A 21,736-nucleotide genomic window follows, 5' to 3' on the forward strand; every position below is an offset into this window, starting at 1 on the left:
CCTAACAGGATAAAAGGATGAGGTGGTGACATTTTATTCGCAAAAGCTCTCAATAATAGTCTCTAAGTGTAGACAGCATGTTTCTCACTGGGAATTATTCACTGGGATCACACGTATTGTGAGAACAGAGTCAAAAAATACACTTGAAACCTTTTATTCAATTCCTTCACGACAGACATTATAAGTCTGTAAAATATAAATATAATATATAAACTGTAACTTGACTGGTTGAACAAACAACTATGAGGCAGTAATTCTATTTTTTGTCTGCTCTGTTTCATTTGACTATTAACAACTGATGTTCACTCTTGTTAACCGGCCACTAGGGGCCTCAAGTGACCGACAACTGCTTCAGTTTGAAAACTCCTTTCAGCACGGGACAACATATGTGGAGGTCATGTTAATTTCGGCCGAACTTTGCAAGTCTCTGCTGGTTGCACTCTGCAGTTGTGGTGGCATTGCAGTAGGTGCTTCACCTGCACCTTCATTTGCACTCTTCTGAGTGACCTTTTCTTGTCAAAACCATCAGCACGTCTTCTGCTCTGTGGTTTGCTGGGTCCCAACACGAGAATGTGAACATTTTCTATGAACCTGAGGTAAAGAAAATAACCTACTTCTGATGCCTCACCCAAAATGTTGGTTGCTCCCATGTCCTTGAAACGCAAAAAAAAAAAAATTAAACCTTTAGAGGTAAAATGAGCTACTTCTCATGCAGAGCAGCATAGTGGATCCCTGCTGTTCAAAGCCTATATTGTAGTTCAAGAAAACACAGACTGAGGAAAGTGATAATCCTTATTGTGTACTTGCACTTTGAACATGCCGAGGCTACAGCAACACAGAATTGTTTTTTCGCCTGCATAACCAACACAATGCTATGCTGCTAACTTTCACTTTAATAATTTATGCTTACTGCTTATATCAAAACGCACCACTGAGTTTACTTGGAATTTATTTATGGTGTATCTCTTGAGTCGCCGTGTGCTTCCAGCGAGCCCTGGGTCAACTGCGATGAAGGTGGATTTTCTTACCCTCTTTCCTGTGATGTGGTGCTGAGTCATCAGGGACTTGAACACAGTAGGTCTTTCTGGTCTGGATCCCCCCTCCGCACAGAATACTGATGTTCGCCAGCCGCCGGTCCTGCTGGCTCAGTAAGGGGTGGATGCGACAGTCTCCCCAGTCCGTGGTCCTCCACACATACCTGACAGAGCGCGCACAGACACACGAACACATATGTGATGTGAACAAGCAATTAAATGGAGCCACTGTTTGATATGTCTTATGAAGCATACAGGAGTACTGTTGTTATGTATTTTCAGAAACAAAAAAGAATAAATCAATGCATTGAAGAAAAGATCAAGTATTAGTATACACTCAGTTGTTTCAGAAAAGTAACACAAAGCAAAAGACAAATTAGCGCGAGCAGTCTCTGGCAAGCGTCTCTCTCACAGTGTGTCAGGAGGAGGGGGGCATGATTATTTTGATTTCAAAACTTCTAAACAAATGTTTGGTTTCAACTATGAAAAATGCAGTGGTGCATAAAGCAATATTATTGGAGGAGTTTACCAGAACAACAGCCTGTAGTAATCTATCAAATGCTTAATTTCCGTAATGAGTTTTCCCTAATCATGTAAATCCTCTGCTCTCAGGCACTCTGTGTAGATTTAGCAAATAAAACAAAATCTAGGGCCTACCAGCAGGGAAAATAATTCTCTATTGATTATTTTGTTTACTGCGTGTACTATCAGGCACCAGCCCAACTTGACTCAAACGCTCCTAAAACAATGAGCTTCTGTCAAACACTGTTTGTCATCCATGTCATGTCCATTGGGTCAGGAACTCCCAGCAGTACATGAGGTTATTGCAGGTGTCACAAGATAACTGAGGTAATGCAGAAAAATATGCACAAAGTAATTCAATGGTGAAATCATGAATATTTGCAGCCTCCAGGCTTCCTCTGATAATCATTCAGGTGAAAAAGCACAGAAAAGCAAAATTAAAAATGATTATTTGTTTTTAGACTTTGACATTTTATGCTTTTGCATCTAGAGATTCAGCATCAATGGAGCTTTTGTTTCTTAGGACTGTGTGCTCAAAATTAGATGATAACCACCACCGTTAAAGGAGCTACCTGGGGCAATTCGGAAGCAAATCTCCGATGATGTTGCAAGCCTCTTTTTCCTCGAGGGCAGGACATCGTTTGCCCCCACCAACCGGGATCTGCGTCATGATCCGTGACCGGAGGCGGTAACCAGGAGACAGGTCGGTGGAGCGGCAGGTCTTGGAGCAGAGACTCCATGATGACCAATCGGATGTCTGACAGTCTTTGGGCATCACGCAAGCCTGGAAGGTCAGGGGGGAGCTGCCCTTGGTACAGAGACTGCAGATTGAGAAGGCAGAAAGACACATCAAAGAAACTTTATTTCGTGACATAAAATCTTTGTAACCCCTTCACTGCTGAGAGTCGCTACAAGCAGTGTTAATTTTCTTGACACATTTTTTGTCTTAGTTTTCATCAGCAGCATATTTTCATTGACATAAAGAAAAGAAAGAGAAGATAACTGAATAAAAACAAATCTATGATGACAAAAACTGTGATGAAATTTACTGACAGTTGAATGAATAAAATGAATGAATAAAACACACAAAATGTTAGGGAGGGACAAGTTGGGAAAAGATAAATTCAGAGCTAATCTCTGTGTGAAAGTAAGATGCCACAATTAATTTATTATTTAAACCAACAGTTGAAAACTCTATCAATTGATTAATCATTAATCAGATACAAAACACACATTTTTTGTCTTGTTTTATGTTGAAGTTGAAGTTTCCTTACTTAACAAATGGCCAGAAAAGACGATGTCAAATAGGGATGTTCATAATGATTAATTATTAACATCCCTATGGTGACTTATGCTGAACTCATAACCTTGTCCACAGCAGGTTATGTTCAGAGTTTCAGATTAAATCAGCCGTATAAAGCGCCGGTCTTTGACTCATTCTTTTCGTGATGACGTTCTGTAAGAGCGATGAAGATTCTCAGCTGGAGGAATTGGTCATGTATGCAAAGTTGCTGAGTTGCATTAGTGATGCATTAGCGATGTGACAGAATGAAGCTGTGTAATGAAATTACAGCAGAGAAAACTGTATGCATCATGTTGCCACGGGAACCTCTGTTGATGATGCAGAAAATCTTTTTTACCCCCCCCCCGCTGTTTGCTTCAGGTCATATTAACACAGTCTATCATCCACACACTGATGAATGATGAACCAACTGCAGACACTCTGAATGATGTTTTCTGAGCTCCATCCTGATTTCGTTGCCAAGTCCTCTTTGCACTGCTCACACTGCTTTTCAGAACAGTGATTACAACATTGATCAGTCTCTTATTTATCATGGGAAATTTTCAGTCAATAAAATTCATTTCACCTCGATTTGGCCACAAAACTAAAACGATTTCCATGTCTCTGACAGTTGGACCTAAGTATCACGTTTAAATCTGCTGTATCAAGTCAAATTGTTCAGTGTGCTTTTGTCACATTAGAAATAAATGACAGGCATTAAGAGAGCATTAAGTCAATTAGTAATTAATTGCCAGCACTCTTTTCATGCCTAATTAATGCTTTTTGTTGTGCTGATTTTTGCTGTAATATCTTTCCTTACATTCTCCATAGCTCTCCGTTCTCAATTATAATGACTTGTTCCTCTTGACTGAAGTAGGCGTCACACACACACACACACAAACAAAAAAGAGACACACCAAATGCCTCTTTTTTATGTGAACACACACACAGCCTGTAGAAGAAAACCTGACTTAACTTGAGTTTTAGGTTGTGTCAAGCCAACTCATGCAAAGAAAGCCTGGCTTTGTAAACTAACTTGCACCTAGTTCACAAATTTTACATGAATGTCATCGCAGGAGAAAGAGGAACAGACATATGGACAAAGGAAAGAAAAGACCCTTTGTAAACTGTGTGGAAGGGTGAAGATAGAGATTTCTCCTGTGGTGGAAGTGGGGACCATGATTCGACTTTCAATTTTTCAGTTTGAATTTTCTATTTCTTTTAGCACTGATGGTTCTGACTTTCAAGTGTCGATTCGTAAAGATCAATAAATCACCGGTTTTATGCCCCGACAAATGTCATTTACGTCTTCAAATTATCTTTTAAACAGATATAACGCCCAGTCAACTATGCTGTGTCATCTTTAAAGTGTTGTTTTCCTTTTTTATCTTCACTCACTCAAAGCTGCAAGTAGGCGGGAGTGGAGGAAAATAAAGATACTGGAGGATCGTCAACTGTGCCTTTGATTTTATGTATTAAAACTAAAAGCTCATCTCAATCAATTTTTGATTTAATATTGAATTTGTGACATCCCAAGTGACTACAAAAGTGAATGAATTAACTGACAGTAAGGGTTTAAAGTTTCACTGTCCTTGATTGAAACAAATATATACCAAAACAAAAGAAAAATGCAGGTCAGAAGAAGTGCAGTACAGCTAATGTTAGACAAACTACATGATGGGAGAAAGGAGCAGAAATGCAGCATATGTAATGTTAATAATAATAGTTCTTTTAGGAGTATAATGAGCAGGAAAAACCAAGACACCTACTGCATTTAAATAATGCAATAAACTTAAAATAAACTTGTCAGATTTTAGTTGACTAAAATGTTATAATTTAATTTAATGAAGCAGAACTAGACTAATACTAAAGTAATCAAAACATGACTAGAACCGAATCCAAATCTGCTGTCAAAATTAAAACTGGCTACAAGTATAAAGAAAGTGTTGGAGAACAGAAGATGTTAGGCGCGGTCGGGATTTAAAAGGATTGGTGGAGAGATTTTATGAAGTAAAACTGACATTAATTGTAAGAAATACCATCTGCTAGGAGAACCTGCCAGTGGATGTACTGTATTGATTCCCTAATAAACAAAAGACCTTTGCTGTTTCTACTTCTATATGACAATAGTCTGAGCTGCTATAAATCATAATGAAACAGGTCTCAGACAGAAAGGCCATCCTTTACAGAAACGGTACAAAGAGCTGATACGCTCACTTAAAAATACAGAACAAGTGCATTCGTCATGTAATTACAGCTCCCATTGTTTAATTTGGACAATTTAATTAGTTAGGTTATTAAGATCTGAGTACAATGCTCATTTTAGAATTTTACTTTGTAATTAGGCTGTAATTAGAAAAGCAGAATGAGGCAGAACTCAGGTGGGAAATCCATATTCAAAAGCCTCTTAGTAAATACCATGCTAATCAGGCACTGTACTGTAAATGGTCCCTCCACACTCGAGCCATAAAGCCAGTGAACCTTGCGCGCCTTGTCGGGGGATAAAAAAAACATGCGACTACCAAACACGTAACAAGATACCCAATTTTAAGCCGCTTCATCCAAACGGCATGGGACAAACAAAACTCATCACTTCAAAGCTTGCATGATACTTAATTCAATACTGAACATGAGAGTCACAATCCCTAAAGCTGCCACTGCTTAGCTTTTATTTATCTGCAACTCGCACAGTCTTCAGAACTGGGACAAAACTGTATTTTGAGGTGGTTTTGACTTATACTCTTCAATTATGCTGGAAAAATATCAAACTCTCAGCTGTTAAACCTTGTAATGAGCCATGTGGCTGAGGACAACTCTGTCAGACACACAAAAAACAAGTAAGAAATGTTTAACGGTTTTTGTTGCATAAGTTTTTAATAACTCCTCATAAACAGAAATTTGACGAATATAAGAGAAAAAGCTCCTCTGTGACAGAGTTGACATTACTTACAGTTTTTTCACTGGTTGGCTCAAGTGTTTAATTTAATTTAATTAATTTACTTATTTATCTAATTGAAAGAAAATAATCATCTTCAAAGACATTGTTCAATTATGAAAGAGAAGTTACTTCACCTCCGTCAGCATAGATGTCAACTAGGGCTGCACAATTAATCGCAACATTATTGAAACTGCAAATAAAAGAAAAATATGCAGTACAAATGTTATAATGAAATACTGTAGAGCTTCAGAGATGTCCTTGCCTACAATTCTTGTTCTCCAGATGTAAGAAAACATGTTAATTTGGTAGAGACCCCAACAAATGTCACATCATCACAATTTTAATTGCTTTTAATTCAGTAAAAATTAAAATTATGATGCAAAAATTATAATTTCCCACTAATCATGAAACAGAGGTCCTTAGGATGCAGCTAACAATTTTTTATGCCTGATTAAAATAAAATTTTTGTAAGGATCTGAAGGGGTTTGGCACATTTTACTCCTATGTTATCAGTAGGTATTATTAGTTTTAGACTTTAAGGGTTTTTGACACATTTTGTAATAGTTTGAAGTTGTTAATTCTTGCAGACCAAAACATCTTAAAAATAATAGAACAATAAATTACATATATTTTGCATGTATGAATCCTTAAGAACAATTTTAACCAAGTAAATAAAATTAGAAGGAATAAATGTTGAGGTTTTATGGTAGGACGTGATTTGTCCCAATTCTCATGAATGGGTGGACCGTATACATTTAAAAGCAGTGTCAAAGAATAAACATGCATCATTCCAACAGCATATTATTGATAGGTGGTTATCTATCAAAAACTCAGAACAGCAGTCAACAGCTGATTAAAACAGTCAACTAATTGTGTCATTTTACACCGAGGAGATGGTGTAGTGGCATTTAGTCAATACAATATAAGTGAAATGATTTTCTCTCTCCTTGAAAAGAAAGCATGAGATGAAGTCTTGATTATTTCTGTGTGTGTAGGTACAGATGTGTGTGTGTGTGTGTGTCCAGTAATTGCTTGCTTTGTGTGCAAGCATGTGCAGAAAAAAATCCATTCTTATCAAATCCAAATACCAGAGTTTACTCAAACAGCAGGGACAGGAGGAGAGCAGCACTTGACATTTACCACAATGGCGCCTCACCACCATGCTAATATGCTGGAGAAACACCAGCTCTCACATAATCTAGTTATAATTGAATAAATAACCACCATCGATAAAAACCATTTTGTTTCAGTGAAAACACCTCCACGTGAAGCAAATGAGCCACTGGGAGCGTGGGGAGGGGGGCTGACCATTGATCATGTCCCTGTCATGTTACAAAACAATGCGAGCGCGGTGGAACCGTGAAAAACAATCAACTCCATTAGGACTATTTCACCTGACTCCCACGTTCAGCTGCAGAGCACTTTTTACAACTCACCTCATACACCGCACCGCTAGAAGAAGAGATTAATGTAAGACAAATCCAGTTATCTGTACAGGTCTGTTCCCCAGACAACTACGAACCAGCTCTTCTCACACAGCAACCTTGCTTTCATTATAATCTTGCAAGGACTTATCTTGAACCTTAAGAAATGCCCTGTTTTTCACAGTGTATTCGTGGAGTCATCTCAGGTTCACCTTTTATTCTCATTGTGTACTGTAAAATGAGCGGTTGACTGAATTGAATTAAAAAAAAAAAAAGGACCCTCCCTAAGTCCCGCCCCTTTTCACTCTGTGCTTCTGTAAGAGATGAGCAAGCTTGATACCTCAGTCAACTTCCTCCTTTCCTCTTTCTTGTACTTTAATATGCTATGTGCTCGGCTTGTCTATGTTGACAAGAAAAACTAATTTTGAAGATGGTTGAAAGATGTTGTGGGGGGAACCTGAACCTGTAAAAGCACTATGAAAAAAAGACATGCACACCCCTGAGGCCCAGTGGGTTGGGTGCTGGATCACAAAATACTGTATCAAAGTATAAAAAGAGAAGAAAAGATCTGCACACCAAAAGACTGCAGTCTGAGGAAGAGCTGATGGCTCGAAACCTCACGCCTATAAATTTTCATATGGGAGCTCTTTTGGTGTGCGGAACCTAAAAGCAACATATATTCACATCTTAAATTGGCTTATGTCAGAAAAATGCTTGTTAGTTAGCCTTTTGCTAATTTAAGACATAACAAACAAATCTGATTTCCTTTTACATTTTCTTAGCTTGAAAAGTCAGTTCTTCATTTCACACAAGAACTTCAGACTCATCTGCTCCTGTTGGACCTACTTTGTTCCAGGCCTGGATTTTCATCACTTCAGGGGCAAAGGCCCTTGGTTACTGTTTTGAGGGCACGAGAACCAAATTCCAGGGCAGCAAAGCCATCGAATAAAACAATGATTTTAATAGAAATAATTAATTTAATTCAAAGGTTAAGGATGGGATTATATAAGGATAATACTTTTATTGATTGTTTTTCCTTACTGGTTAAGACTAAGTACAGGGACACTTGAAGTCAGTCAGAGGTCAGTCTTTATAATGATGTCATACTAAACAGTGCGCAATAAATAATTAGTTAGTATCACAAAGTGAAGAAATATCTTAAAATTAGAGATGCACCAATTTCAATTTTCCTGGCCGATTCCGATTTTGTCTGATTCTGATTTTCAGTCTTTGTAAGAATTGTAATTGACAGCATTCACAAACATTTTTGCAACTTTTCTTGTAAAATTAAATTAGATCTTTACAATAAAACACTGACTGTCAAATACTCATTAAATACTATTTTACATTTTCTCCAAAAGTCCCCCAGGTTACAGCCAGGCCTTATTATATTATTATATTCTGATTATGTACTAGAGGGAACACAATCTTGCAACATCTCATGGAATCTCCCGGGACTTCGCTGAATGTAATTTCATGTGATCTCATGTGGAAGCAGATGTACACTGACACGGTGTGACAGTGAGAAAAAACAGAAGCAGAAGTTAAACGAGTCTGGATGAGAAAATGTTTGAGGAGACACATCAACACAGGTTGTTTATCTTCAGTCAGAACAGGAGGTGAGATTTTAACTGTCTCTCTGTGAACAGTAGTCTGCTGCTGGCTATGAAGAGCTAGAAAGTTTACAGATGTTCTGCAACATCATCCGCTGCTCTGCTGTTCCGTCTCCTTGTCTGTCCGTCTTCTCTCTATCCTGTTCTTGGAATCTGTCACTAACACTGACTTTATGTCAACATGTATCTGAGTGTGTGTGGCTGTGATCAGCCCTTTTGTGGGTGTGATGCTGCGTCAGTTTGTCTGCTGTGCGCATGATGTGACCATCATGCAGAACATGTGTGTGAATAAGACGGATATGTGAATCGGATATGTGACGCTGACCGCTGACAGCACGTTTAGCAGCGCACTGAGGAGGAGATGAGATTATAGAGGGATGACACAGATCTAGTTGTCACTGTGACTCCAGTGTGCAGTATAAACCACACGCATGTAGAGTAACATCAACACTTCTGTCCATATTCACACGCTCCCTTTTTTTACACTCGTTCTGACCGGTTTCACAGCAGTTCATAACAGGTTCAAAATCTAACCCACCACCGCGCGCAGCGTTTCTCTGATGCTGCCTAATCAGAATCTCAACAAAACTCACTGGTGTCTAAAACTCACATTGACAAGAAAAAGGCAGATGAAAAAGCAGTGAAATGAGTGAGGGCAGTGCGGCCGGTGCATCAAGGCCACTGTGGCTGCAGGGCAGATAATTTTTTGAGGCACATAAGGCCAAACTGAGGGGGGCACAGTGGCTGTGAAATTCCTGCCCTGTTGGGACAAATACAAGATGTGAAACTGCTCCCAGTGAATTTATTACATTTTAAGTGTAAGGGGGTAGGGACTGAATTCAATATGAACCTGCATCATGGTTTGCAGTGTTTTCAGTGTTGTGAAAACAAACAATCATTACTTATTTTTAAGTGTATTAGAGACACACTTCAAGTTTTCATCAGCTATAAAAAAGAAGGCTGTTGGGAGAGTTTTAACTCTCAAACAAGGCATGCTGGGAGGTCTCCTAATACGCTGATCATTTTTCTTTAGAAATTTAATTTAATTAGTTGATTGGACTCTGTCAAAAGTCCTCTGTCAAGTTATGAGATCTCATGTTTATAAGTTCTGATAATAAAAATAATAAGTCGTACTTAGTCTTTTAGCTAAATGATAACACAGCTAACACACAATAGGAATTCCCATCAATGTGCTAACAGACATTAGCATCACAGTAATATAACAAACAGATCCATTTTACTTCCTATGCTTAACATAAAATGACATGTGCTCAGACTTTAACCCATAAATGTCCTCTGCTCTACTGAAACAAACGAAGAGCTGCTGATTTCACATTGCTAACTCAGTCTGCTACTTAGGCTTCAACATCTCACGCTAACCAGCTAAAGCAACTTCAAACAGTCAAAAGTCAAACTGAAAAAAACACAGTTTCAAAGTTCAATTTAATATGTGGCTGAATGTTATTTTTAATGCTCTCTGTCCAGTGAGAAGCTAAAGTTTACTTAAAACAATTATTGTATTTACTACTTTTACATGCAGTATCAACTGAGGTTAATTGCATTTCTAAATATGACTCATGATACACAATCTCTTTTTTACTTTAGTGTTAAAAAAGCAAACAAAAATGAAAAATAAATTGTAATATCCAATCTCAAAACTTTTAGCCCTAATATATATATATATATAAAAATGAGAAAAGATGAGTGGATTTCACTAGATTTCTATGTGATTTTTACGGTGTATGAAAGGTGCAGCACCTTGCAGCACTTGTGATTGGCTCACCTCAGCATCGCATTCTTGCCGTCACTCCGTGTGCAGCGGACTTGTCTCGTCTGGTATCCCACCTCCACTTCCCATGACATGGGGTACTTGTTGTGCGCATGGAGATGGTGCTGGTGCTGGTGTGGGTGGTGGTGGTGGTGATGGGAGTGGTGGTGAGGAGCCTGTGTGTGCAATGTGACTGTGTTGTTCTCATTGGCGCCGGAACTTAAGTCCACTGTGGTCCTGCCACTTAACAGGGCGTCCTTGTGATGGGGTAGTCGGCACTCGCTCCAGGCCCCGACTTTAAGGCTGTACTGGTGCTCGCCCTCCCCAGCAGGGCAGTCGACAGGGCTAGAACAAGTCCTGGTCTCTGTCAGGTTGGGGCAGTTTGCACCTCCATACATCGGCGTGGCCAGGACATGTCGAGTCCGATGCTGCAGGCCAGCGCCGCAGGTTTTGCTGCAACTTGACCAGGAGGTGAAGTCTGACACTACACAGTCCTGGGGGCAGGGGATGAGGCATGCCTGCTCCACAGGTGGCTTCTGGGAAAAGAACTCGCATATCCGCGAGGTGACTGTGGTGCGGTTGGAGGTGCGTACACAGTGGACTTTGCGCCTCTGGATGCCATGCTGCGCTGTAATGCACTCCGCTGTCCTCAGCGTGAGCTCGTTGGCAAAGAAAGGGACGAGAACACAGCCCCCCCAGTCTGACACCTCCCACTCAAAGAGATCCTGGTGCCAGTCACAGACCTTAAAGCAGTGCCGCTGGCTCTCTGGCTTGTCCATGTGCTGGCAGTGACTGTGGTGGGTAGTCCAGCCCTCCATGTGGACGCACCATATCGTCCTTGTCTGAACCCCACCAGAGCCACACTCCTCGCCGATACAGTGACCCCACTGACCTGCAACCAAGACAAGACACATGCAGAGGGCATTTTCATTAAAACCAGAAGCTTTAGAGAGAGAGAGAAAAAAAAGATGATTTAAATTGCAGCTATCTGGCAGCTTGCAATCAAGCACAATTCAAGGCCATTCACTTAACCTCCATGATTGCTTTATTCATGAACTGAGGAAGAAAGGAACACAAAGTAATCAAACCACGAGCAGACATCAATATGAAAAAAATACGAGGTTAGTTTCTCGGTCACAGAGGACGAGATTCACAAGGGTTCTTGATCCCAAACTGATCAATATCTTAGGCTTTGTAAGACAAGTGCAACCGCAGTCTCTGTTCGGTCAGACAATATTGTAAGATATGCTATCGTTTTTACTGAACTCAATAATTCATTAATTTCAATTCAAGAAAGCTACTTCTTCAACAGTGGAAGCATCTTGTCTGCAAATATGAGACACGGACCATGGAAGAATTTTTTAGATTTTTTTTAACAAAGACTAGTACTATTGATTTTCGTTTAAAATAGCCCAAACCAACCAAGGACATGCCAGGCATTTTGCGGTGGTCTGACTCTCTGCTCGCAGCACAGAATGTGAGTTATCTTGAACGTGCATTACCATTGCTGACTGCAATAATTAAAGAACACAATCTGGACTTTCAGCAGTAAAGGGATGTCTGCAAAAGAGAAGAAACTTAAAATAAAGCGATGCTGCCCTTTATTGAGTAATTCTCAGGGTACAGAGCAAAAAAAATCAACAGCCAGAGAGAAACCCAATTTTCAGTTTTCTTCTTTTTTTGTCCCTCTGTTGATAACTTTTGGAACTGCTAACATCACAGTTCAAAAATGGCAACTGGCAGACGTGCTTAATTACAGCTCATATTTCACAAGTTCTGACAGCTGATTCAGTCAGGGCCTGATAGGCCTGTTTGCAATGTTCAAAAACAGGGTAAGTGGTAAATTATCAGTTCATTTGATAGGCTGAGCCATTTGTCACAACAGCTGCTTCGTAAGTACATGATCCTTGTAAAAACTGTCAAGTATTCTGAAGCAAGACTCTGAAATACAATATTGTGGACACAAATTATGAGAACATTTGAAGCCTAGACCACGGAAGTGTTAACCCTGTAGACCTGGAATGTTACTGCGGTTTACTGAGAATCCTCACATAACTTCTTTAACTCTGATGGATGACTTACACATACATACACTGCAGCAAAGTACTGTTCAAACTACTGCTGGAATTTCTAGTTTCTTTACAACACCTTGAAAAATATCGACATTAGGTAACATTTCCGATACCTCTAGGAAAAATCTGAAAAAACAATGAGGGCATAACATTTTAGATTTGTATTTAAATATGGATATAATAAAGTTATGACAACGGATATAGAAATTGAGATGAGGAAGTGATGAAAAGAAGAAAGCACTGTGGGTAAGTGAAGGGAAACGGGACTGTGTGGGCACAGCAGCGGTGAAGAGCAAAATGACAGTAGACTGAATATCTTTGGGTTGTAGACAAAACAAGGCATTTGAAGCAGTCATCTTGAGCTTTGTGAAACACTGATTGACATTTTATAGACCCACTAATCAATTAAGAGAGAATGATCGACAAATTAATTGATAATGAAAATAATCGTTACAGAAAAGACTTGAAAAACAGGTCCAAACACGTCAACACAGACGTACATCAAGGACAGACTTTAATTTAACAAACTTCAACATTCTGAGTTTAAGGTGTTAAATTAGCATTTTCCTACTGAACAACAAATATCTCTAACTCAAAAACAGAAAGAAACAGCCAAAACGACGATACCAACTGCATGGCATGTGTAGCATTAACACTGCTGTAAGTAGCTATGATGAGATTAATCTCAGTCTGCCTAAAAAACGAGAAAGTAATTTTTAACACACAACATTTCTCTCCGTTTGCCTCCTGGTTCAACATTCAGAGTCTGACAACAACAGATTCTGCACTGGATAAAGTGGGCTTTCAAAATAAAAGAGAAATGCTCCACACTTTACTCCGCACACACTCCATCTCCGGCAACGAGAGCCGCAGATGGAAAGTTCCCACTGTTAGCAAACAGCAGGACCTCCCCAATCCCACAGATCTCAACAATGAGTATTTCCAGCTCCAGTTTAATACACTGGTAATGATTTTAAAATGACGGCAACTATAGAGAAATATAGATTGTAGTAGCAGTCATTTATTTCCGTCATAAGTAACCAAAAAAAGTCATTAAATTGAACAAAAAGGTGTTGACTGAAGCTTTAGCTTATTATACCTGCCATTTTACATAACATGTTCTTGAAAGCAACACTTTGACTTAGATGAAGTATATTATTCTTATAATGGTTTACCATCTTATTTTTAAAGGTATAATCTGAAACATTTTCCTGCAAATAAAACAATGTACACAATCTGTTTCAGTCATCACTTGTGGCCCACCAGAAGTGTGTTGGTGGTGGCTGAATCTGCAGACTCTGCCCTCTGTCTGCATTTACTTATTTTTTCTCACTGTTTTGCTGTTTTTGGGACCCAGAACGTTGGTATTTGACGTCCTGATGCATTTACAAGCAGCCTGGACAAACCCCACTGACTCTACCTTTACACAACATTTAAATTTACAAGGTGAACCACATATTCTTTCTTTTTTTTCTTTTTTTCCACTGCTTTTTTAATGTCTGTTCTTACCTTTTGCTTTTATTCCCCTGAGCTCATACTGGCTGGCTCTGATTTCAAACCACTTCTGAATAAAGTTTGGAAGCTGATTTTTTTTTTGTGTGCGGTTTGTATATTATCTGCAGTTTTAACATCAAGCAAATCAGAATTTTAATGCATTTAAGTAAGTAAGTAATGCATTCTTTGGTTCACAATAATTTGATCTAGTTATAATTCTTATTGCTCTCCTCTGTGAGGTGTAGAAGGAACAACTAAAACTAAGCAGACAAGTTAAGCTGCAGTCACTAAAGTTTAAAATCCCATCTGCACTCTGCATGAAAATTCTCAGTTCAATACATTTCTCAGACTTAAGCTGTAAAAGAGATTGGCAACTTCATCTTCAGGTATTCCCTATTATATCTGAGTGATGATGTGGTCGAGCCCCGCTGAAACAGAACCACACTCTGCAGTCACTGCTGTTACATGAAAGTATGTGTGATAAAAAACGCAGTCATTTTCCACCTCTGACAAATATTGGAAAGTAGAATCACTCTGTGGTCAGAGAGGGAACAAAATTGCTGATAACTTTTTTTTTTCCCCGTTGTGAAAACTTGCATCGGCATCAAATTGCAGCTTTCGATGAAATACTTAGACGATTTCAAGCTGACCACAGCCTCTATTTCTGTGAAGAAAACTTTTCAAAGCCCCCTGCAAGTTTACAGATGACGTGATACTCAAAAAAATCGAACTTCAGGTGTTTCAGTTGATGTAATCCATCTTAAAAGAAAAGAAAGCTCACTGTTTTGTTTATTCATACGGAGCAAAAACTGTGTTACATGAAAGCTACTGCAAAGGAGGTGTCATAGTTTGTTGATTTTGGACAAAAGCAGTGGTGTTTCCACAGTAATAACCACAAAATATAACCTCAAAAATAAAATTATCTTAATAAAATTCTCCTCCTGCATCTCTTTTAGCTGACTAATGTCCTATTCACTGTGACTTTGCCTAAAAAAATGTAAACAGGCTTGTTTTACTTGATTTCACAAGAATCCCACCTGATGGAAGACATTAGAACTATACACAAATTGTGAGTTTTCTCAGCTTTTTTGCTTTTACGGTGTAGATGCAACCACTACCGCATACTGCTAGTGGGTCATAAGTGATGATTTAGAGGGATCGTGTTTGCATTCAAGTATGAGTCTACACATTGGGCCTCATGCAAGAACCGCTCATAGGAACAGATTTGTTCTTAAGTGGTGCAGACGAGTGATTTAGGAGAACTTGTGGCATTCACCATTTTTCTCGTATTTTGAATTTTCTTCCAGACACAAACACAATTTCCGAGTGGTCCAGACCTGTCGTGGAGTCATGTGCAGTCAGTCTGCTGGTATCCAAACAGTTTTTCTGTTTTTCACCAATGACTTTATATTTCATTAGTTTGAAGACATTTTGAGTTACAATTACGTCGACATGATCCTGTTTGACTACATTTCAAATGTAAATTTACAGAATTCATTCAGTGGTCTATTATGACCTGTTGTCAGGTGTACTGGCCATATATCTGCACATGCAGGTTTATTACCAGGCGAACATCCTCACTTATTCTGTTCTCTGTCTCCCAGATGAAAACTTCCCCTTAACCCTCTCCTATGGCTGCAGTCATCGGTCGCCCCCATCTGTGGCTGTGGCGAGTCGTTCATTTTCCCTGAAGTCATTTTCATATCGAGGCATTTCTTCTTTATTTCAGTAACAGTGTGACCCTTTGGTAACACGGCATTAAGAGCGCTCGCTTTTCCCATTTCTTTGCTTTGGCAGGTATTTTCATTCCACTGCGGACGCTGTTAATATGACTTTACTTTATGGATCTCTGAAAGCAGGACATCAAACTTCAAACTCATAAAGTTCATATTTTTTCTCTTTGATGCCATTTTCATGAATGAACACTTCCTGACATACAGAGCAGGAAGCACAGCCATATATGGTATTACTGGAGCGTTAACTATGCTAATTTACAAGTCTCATGCACGTGCAGTCAGGTGGATAATTTACACCGTTTGCTGAAGATACGAGCATTTTATGAATCTGATGTGGTGTGTTTGTATGAGCTTTTTATATGAAAAAAGTAAGAGAAATTTAAGACAAGAATATGAGGATGTTCTTACATGAGGCCCACTGTGTTTTTTTTGGAGGGGGGAGGTGTTCCATACTGTGTCTTTACAGTGACGGGTAAAGGAGGGTGTTATAGTTCAGTCTTTAGCGCTGTCACCTCACAGCAAAAGGTTTAAATCAATGAGCTGGCTGCATGCAGTGTGATGTGTACTAAATGTTGCTGTCAGACTCTTCCTACACACACGGCTTCACTTCCTTCTGCTGTAAAAGATACAACACAAACTGATGTTCAGTCTTGTGAAAACAGCTGTCATCATCTGTAGCCTGTTGTAACACAATTTGGTTAACAAGAGGTTCATGTCCCCGGCCTATTAAATAACAATAAATTTGGAAATTAAACCTTCATAGAGAGGCGGCTGCCACATGTAAGCAACCACATACTGCACTGTTTTCTTTGGCTATTTCTTTTTCTGAATCTAACTCCGCATTCTTGACATCAATACGTCCTCCAATCTGTATCAGAAGAATATATCATGATACAGTGTGAGCAGGATGTGTGGATTAAGGTTATTAAAAAAGGCTAATTAAATTGCAATTTTATGAAATGCTAAATTAATTTGTGATTCATAAAAACCTAATCCAAAAAAACGGGTTTGTGCCATGGTAATTTAGTTTTTGACCCTTTGTCCTCATTTTCAAAAGGAGCAGACATCTATCAGAATGAGAGAAAAATGAAATCAATTTGCTGATATGCGGTTATCTACGTCAGTCGCGTTCACTTCTCATCCAGTTATTTTGCCACATGCTATGAAAAGGATAATTTGATTCATTTCTTCTAATTGGAATTAAATTGATGTAATAATGAGATCCTACTGCTTCCTAAATTGCTTTCAAATGACAACTCGCTGAAGCTGTTTTATGCCTTTTCGTGCCGGAGAAATCTGTTGTTAACACTTTCTTCTCTGGCCAATCATCAACACGACGGAGCTGTTGCTTTCTGCTTAAGGGGGCAATATTTCAAACTGCTGAATTGTTTCATAGTTCACTGAAGCACATCATTGAGTTTATCCGTCCTGGTTTTGCAATGTTAATGGGGACTTGCAGTGTAACTAACATCATTATGTTCATATGATCTTTCTGTCAGCTGAACACACCAATGACAAAGCTCAAAGGATTAGAAATCACAATCATTACAATTCATTACTTTTGTGTTTCTTTTACACTGGAAAGGGGATTATTGGTTTATTCACTGGTTTAACTTCAGGACCTATATGGAACATGCAAATAAACATAAAGAGGTGCAGGAACTAAAAACATGACCAGCTATGTCTGACACAGTGTGAGACACATTGAGGCTACTCCAGCAGATGCACCATGTGGTGCCAGCCCGGTCTCACTCCCACTCGTCAGATGCAGAGTAAATGTCACCAGCCTTCGGCGACTCATACAAACGTGGAAAGTGCCCCTTTGTGGCCGTGTTAGACACCCCAGGCTGTTGGCGTAGTATAAAGAGGAGCGTCGAGTCCACACACGGAGGAGGTGGGGCGGAAGTGCGGCTTAAATAACCTCAGGAATTTCACCCAGGAGACCAGGGTTCATGTCCCATGTGAAACCAAAACATCTTAAAAAGTTGTAAGATGGTAACCTCAAACATGGTATTATACTAAACCTAAACATGTCGTTTTTGTGCTTTATCATAACTGTTTCACAGCATTGATCGCATGTTAATAAGGGCTTTCTGACTGCGTGAGACACTGCAGCTACAAGGTACCTTCTACCTTAGCATCAGATGCTGAGGGGAGGTAACATTTTATTGGAGCTGGAATGAGAACGCGTTTGTGGTGCTGCTGGTGCTCCATGTGGACGTCGACCCCCTCTCCTCCAGCTGCAACTGCATGGCTGGGACACCACTTTGCATCTTGCATCACAGCAGGATTTACAGTACAGGAACACCTAAAGCCAACAGCACAATAAATCCACCCGTATCTCAACAGCGCAGGATTTACAGGGCAGGTACACTCAATTAAAGCCAGCAGTTCATTAACAAAACGCGCGGCTCTCAACCACAAATAAGAGTGAGCCAATAAGTTTGAGTCACCTTTAATATGAACAAAAACACAACCCAAAAAACATTTCACAGCAAGCTGGCGCCACCTGACTTACAGTATAGGTTGCCTAAAGACAATTTTGGGACCCTGTCACCCCAAATCAGATGGGCTGTTCCCAGCATCAAGAGGGCCGGTGCTGTTTGGTGTAATAAAGGGAAGCTGTCGGCCTCGCCCCCCTACTTCAAACGTCTATGTGGATGCATATGTTGTATGTGGTGCAGACTGAATGTCACACCAATTATTACCATCCTTTTGTTTTCCTTTCTCATACAAGATCTACAATTCCAATCAGGATATGTGGAAAAATCTGTCCTACATCTAACTTGTATTGAGCCACTCAAGCTGTAGTTTTTCAGTGTTGCTGTCACTGTCAGCATTTATATTATTTACCTTTTACAGGATGTCATTAATCGGTTTCTGCCAGCATTGCCAATAACATAGAAAAATCCACATAACATCTTCACTGTTAATGTTACTTTATAGTCTCACGTCATCAGAGGCGTGCTGCTATGGGCAACACTGCCGATGACAGTGGTACTGAATGCAGATCTATTAAAAGGTCAAGGCGAAAAACATTTGGTCGCATTAGCCTTCTAAAACAAAACACCATTTTTAAATGAAGGTTGGCTTTTCAGTATAGGCCACGCTGAAAATGAGCGGCATGAAACAAATTAGCTGAAAATAGAAATACAGGTGCATGCTCAAACTCGAGCAGCTTCTGTGTGAAACATTTTATTGCCATAGCTCATTTGCTTTAAGTTCGTGCATTGCCAGAAGTGGACCTTGACTGAAAAATGCGCAATTTAAATGGCATATGTGCTCAGATTCCCTGCATATTTTCAGTCATTAATATTTTTTATTGTTGTGTTTTATGTTGTTGTTGTTGTATTTTATTGTTGTATGCATATTTAGGCTGCAGTAGGGTTGAGCAATATATCAATATTTTATTGATATTGTGATAGGGGACTGGATATTGTCTTACGTTTTGAATCATCATGTTGTAATGTGGCGTAAGTGTTGTGTTTTCCTGGTTTTAAAGGTTGCATTATAGCACTCATAGCACTTGAGAACTGGGACAAAAACATATTTATGCTGGGGAAATATATCCTAAAAGATCAAACTCCAAGATCCAACATCCAAGTGATGAATTTTTTTATTAAATGTAGACATCAAGTCCATCAGATGGAATATCTGGCAGAAGTGACATCTTACGGAGTTGACAAAATGTTTTATTTTTTCATTTCACAGCATAGTTGTATTGAGTAGCCCTTTTATTTATTTTTTCTAGTAGACAGAAAGTGTTCACATGAAGGTCTGTAGATTGTCTTGAGTAACTGAGTCATGGTTTAGAATTTTCCAAATGTATTTTTGAGCACTGCATGCCAAGTGCCCTGTAGTCCCACTACATTAGAGAGAAGACAAACAGCTCTATGGCCCATATCTCTAAAACCACCAAAAAAATCTAGATGGACAAATATCACTACAGATCAGGGGGAAAATATGTACTGTATGTGATTTTGGGGTAAACTGTCCTTTTAAAAATACATCATATTTATCATCCATATTGCCCGGCTCTAGGCTACAGCATGTTGTATGAGCTGAACTGACATGTTGAATTGACAGTTTGAGCTGTGGCTTAAGATGAAGTGAAGTGCCAGGCTATTTGTTTACAACCTGAAAGACACTTGAAGCACTTTGAGTAGGAGAGACACGTTGTTACTGTCAGAGAAGAGAGGCTACAGGAGATCACTCACTGCTGTGAAAACATCAACATTGGCTCATATGAAAAGATCTTAATTTGACAGTAAGGTATCAGTCAAATCTAATTTTAAAGCGTAGTCATAACCCCACTTCCAACATTCCTGCTCTGTAATGTGCTTTAAAGAGATGCTCTCAATTCACTCAAAGCTGACAAGACCAAAAAAACCTTATATGGGTTACACCCTAAAATAGACATGAAAAGCCCTCCACAAAAATAAGATATGAGCAGCAATTCACAGCTGAGCTTAAAGACCTTCAGCGTCAACAGTGAGCAGCTGAGTGCGGCGTGCTTGTGTGGTCACTGATGGCACTCTCTCCTGATAACCACTCTTTCATCAGCGTGGCCACCTTTGCTCAATGGTGCTGTTCCCACACTGTGCCAGGATATGTGCGCTTGATTTATGGAGGTGTGATTGGGAGTGATTCCGCTGCCAGGGGAGCCGGCTAACACAAGCACTAGTTCATCTCCAAAGCTCTGAATAATCACTCTCTCGATCTGTCAGCATCAGCATCTGTCAGCCCCTCAGGAGGAACCAGTCACCCACAGCTCCTTCATTCCTGTCGCACTTAGTCGCCTTGCTTACACCTCCGGGGGGCTTCGGTATCCCCGGTGGCCTCTGCTATATTTACTATTCCATTTACGTCCTGGTATGAGGCAAAAAAAGACACACAACTGACTTGGTAAGAGGCTGAGCGTCCTATACTACAACACAGGAAAAGACAGAAATTAAATTTAGCCGGTGTAGCGTGACTGAATACGTATTCTCCTTCTCAGCTGTGTTCAGTTCAACCCTTAAGTTGGACAAATGATAGCAAAGCTGTGCAACAATACCAAGGAACACAACAAAAGCAATCTCCACTATGCCCCGAAACCAGACAGACGGAGACAAAGAACAAGCAAACACAAAAGCAGTAAACTGTCGTTTAAACATCAGCGAACAACGTCTCCGTCTAAAGAAAACTCCATTCACCACCGTTAAATCATTTGCCTCTCTTGTCCCTTTAATTACATTTGGCAAAAGCATCCTTGAGTCAGGTCAGTGAAGTATACTGAACTTTCTTAATGCTGAACTTTGAAACTTAATGACACCATGGGGCTGTTTAAGGGATAGTTTGGATTATTTGAAGTGAGGTTGTATGAGGTACTTATCCATAGTCAGTGTATTAGAGGCTAGCACGCCTCCACTTTGGAGAAGCAGAGAAGAAGCTGAGCAATGAACTGATGTGGATAAAAGCAATCAGTCCAAAGCAATCAGTATCAGTGTAAGTGGTATTACAATCTACTAGGTTATTAAGACAATCCAGATAGTATGATTTTTAGCACTATCATAAATAAAGATGCTCTTCATTCTATTACACTGATTCCGAGATGTTGTATTGTAGTGCATCGGTTCCCACCCTGGGGTCCGGGCTCCCTTTAGGGGGGCACCAAAGATCACAGGGGGTCCCCAAGGCTCTGTCTGCTCTGAGGCTGTCAAAATTAGATTTGCAAACATTATTTAAATCGAAATTTATACAAATGTCTGTATACAGAAGTATTTAAAATATAAACTTCTGTCTTCAATCAAAAATAACAGACTACTTACTACTCATTATGAGCGTGTATAAGTTTACTCTGTTGAGTTGTTA

The 21,736-nt window shown here is 39.5% G+C and overlaps 1 protein-coding gene across 1 annotated transcript in view; it reads right to left on the reverse strand.

Moving 5' to 3' along the window:
• thsd7ba (thrombospondin, type I, domain containing 7Ba) overlaps window positions 1-21,736 on the reverse strand; it is a 323,272-nt gene that overhangs the window by 173,639 nt on the left and 127,897 nt on the right. The window contains exons 4-6 of the mRNA XM_084725418.1: window positions 10,597-11,473; window positions 2,129-2,377; window positions 1,029-1,198 (exon numbers count right to left, since the gene is read on the reverse strand). Of these exons, the coding sequence (XP_084581544.1) occupies window positions 1,029-1,198; window positions 2,129-2,377; window positions 10,597-11,473 (1,296 nt within the window). The remainder of the gene's footprint in view (window positions 1-1,028; window positions 1,199-2,128; window positions 2,378-10,596; window positions 11,474-21,736) is intronic.

The sequence above is a fragment of the Lutjanus erythropterus genome, chromosome 8, assembly GCF_056507025.1.
Source record: "Lutjanus erythropterus isolate fLutEry1 chromosome 8, fLutEry1.hap2, whole genome shotgun sequence".
In the NCBI taxonomy this organism is placed as follows: Eukaryota; Metazoa; Chordata; class Actinopteri; order Lutjaniformes; family Lutjanidae; genus Lutjanus; species Lutjanus erythropterus.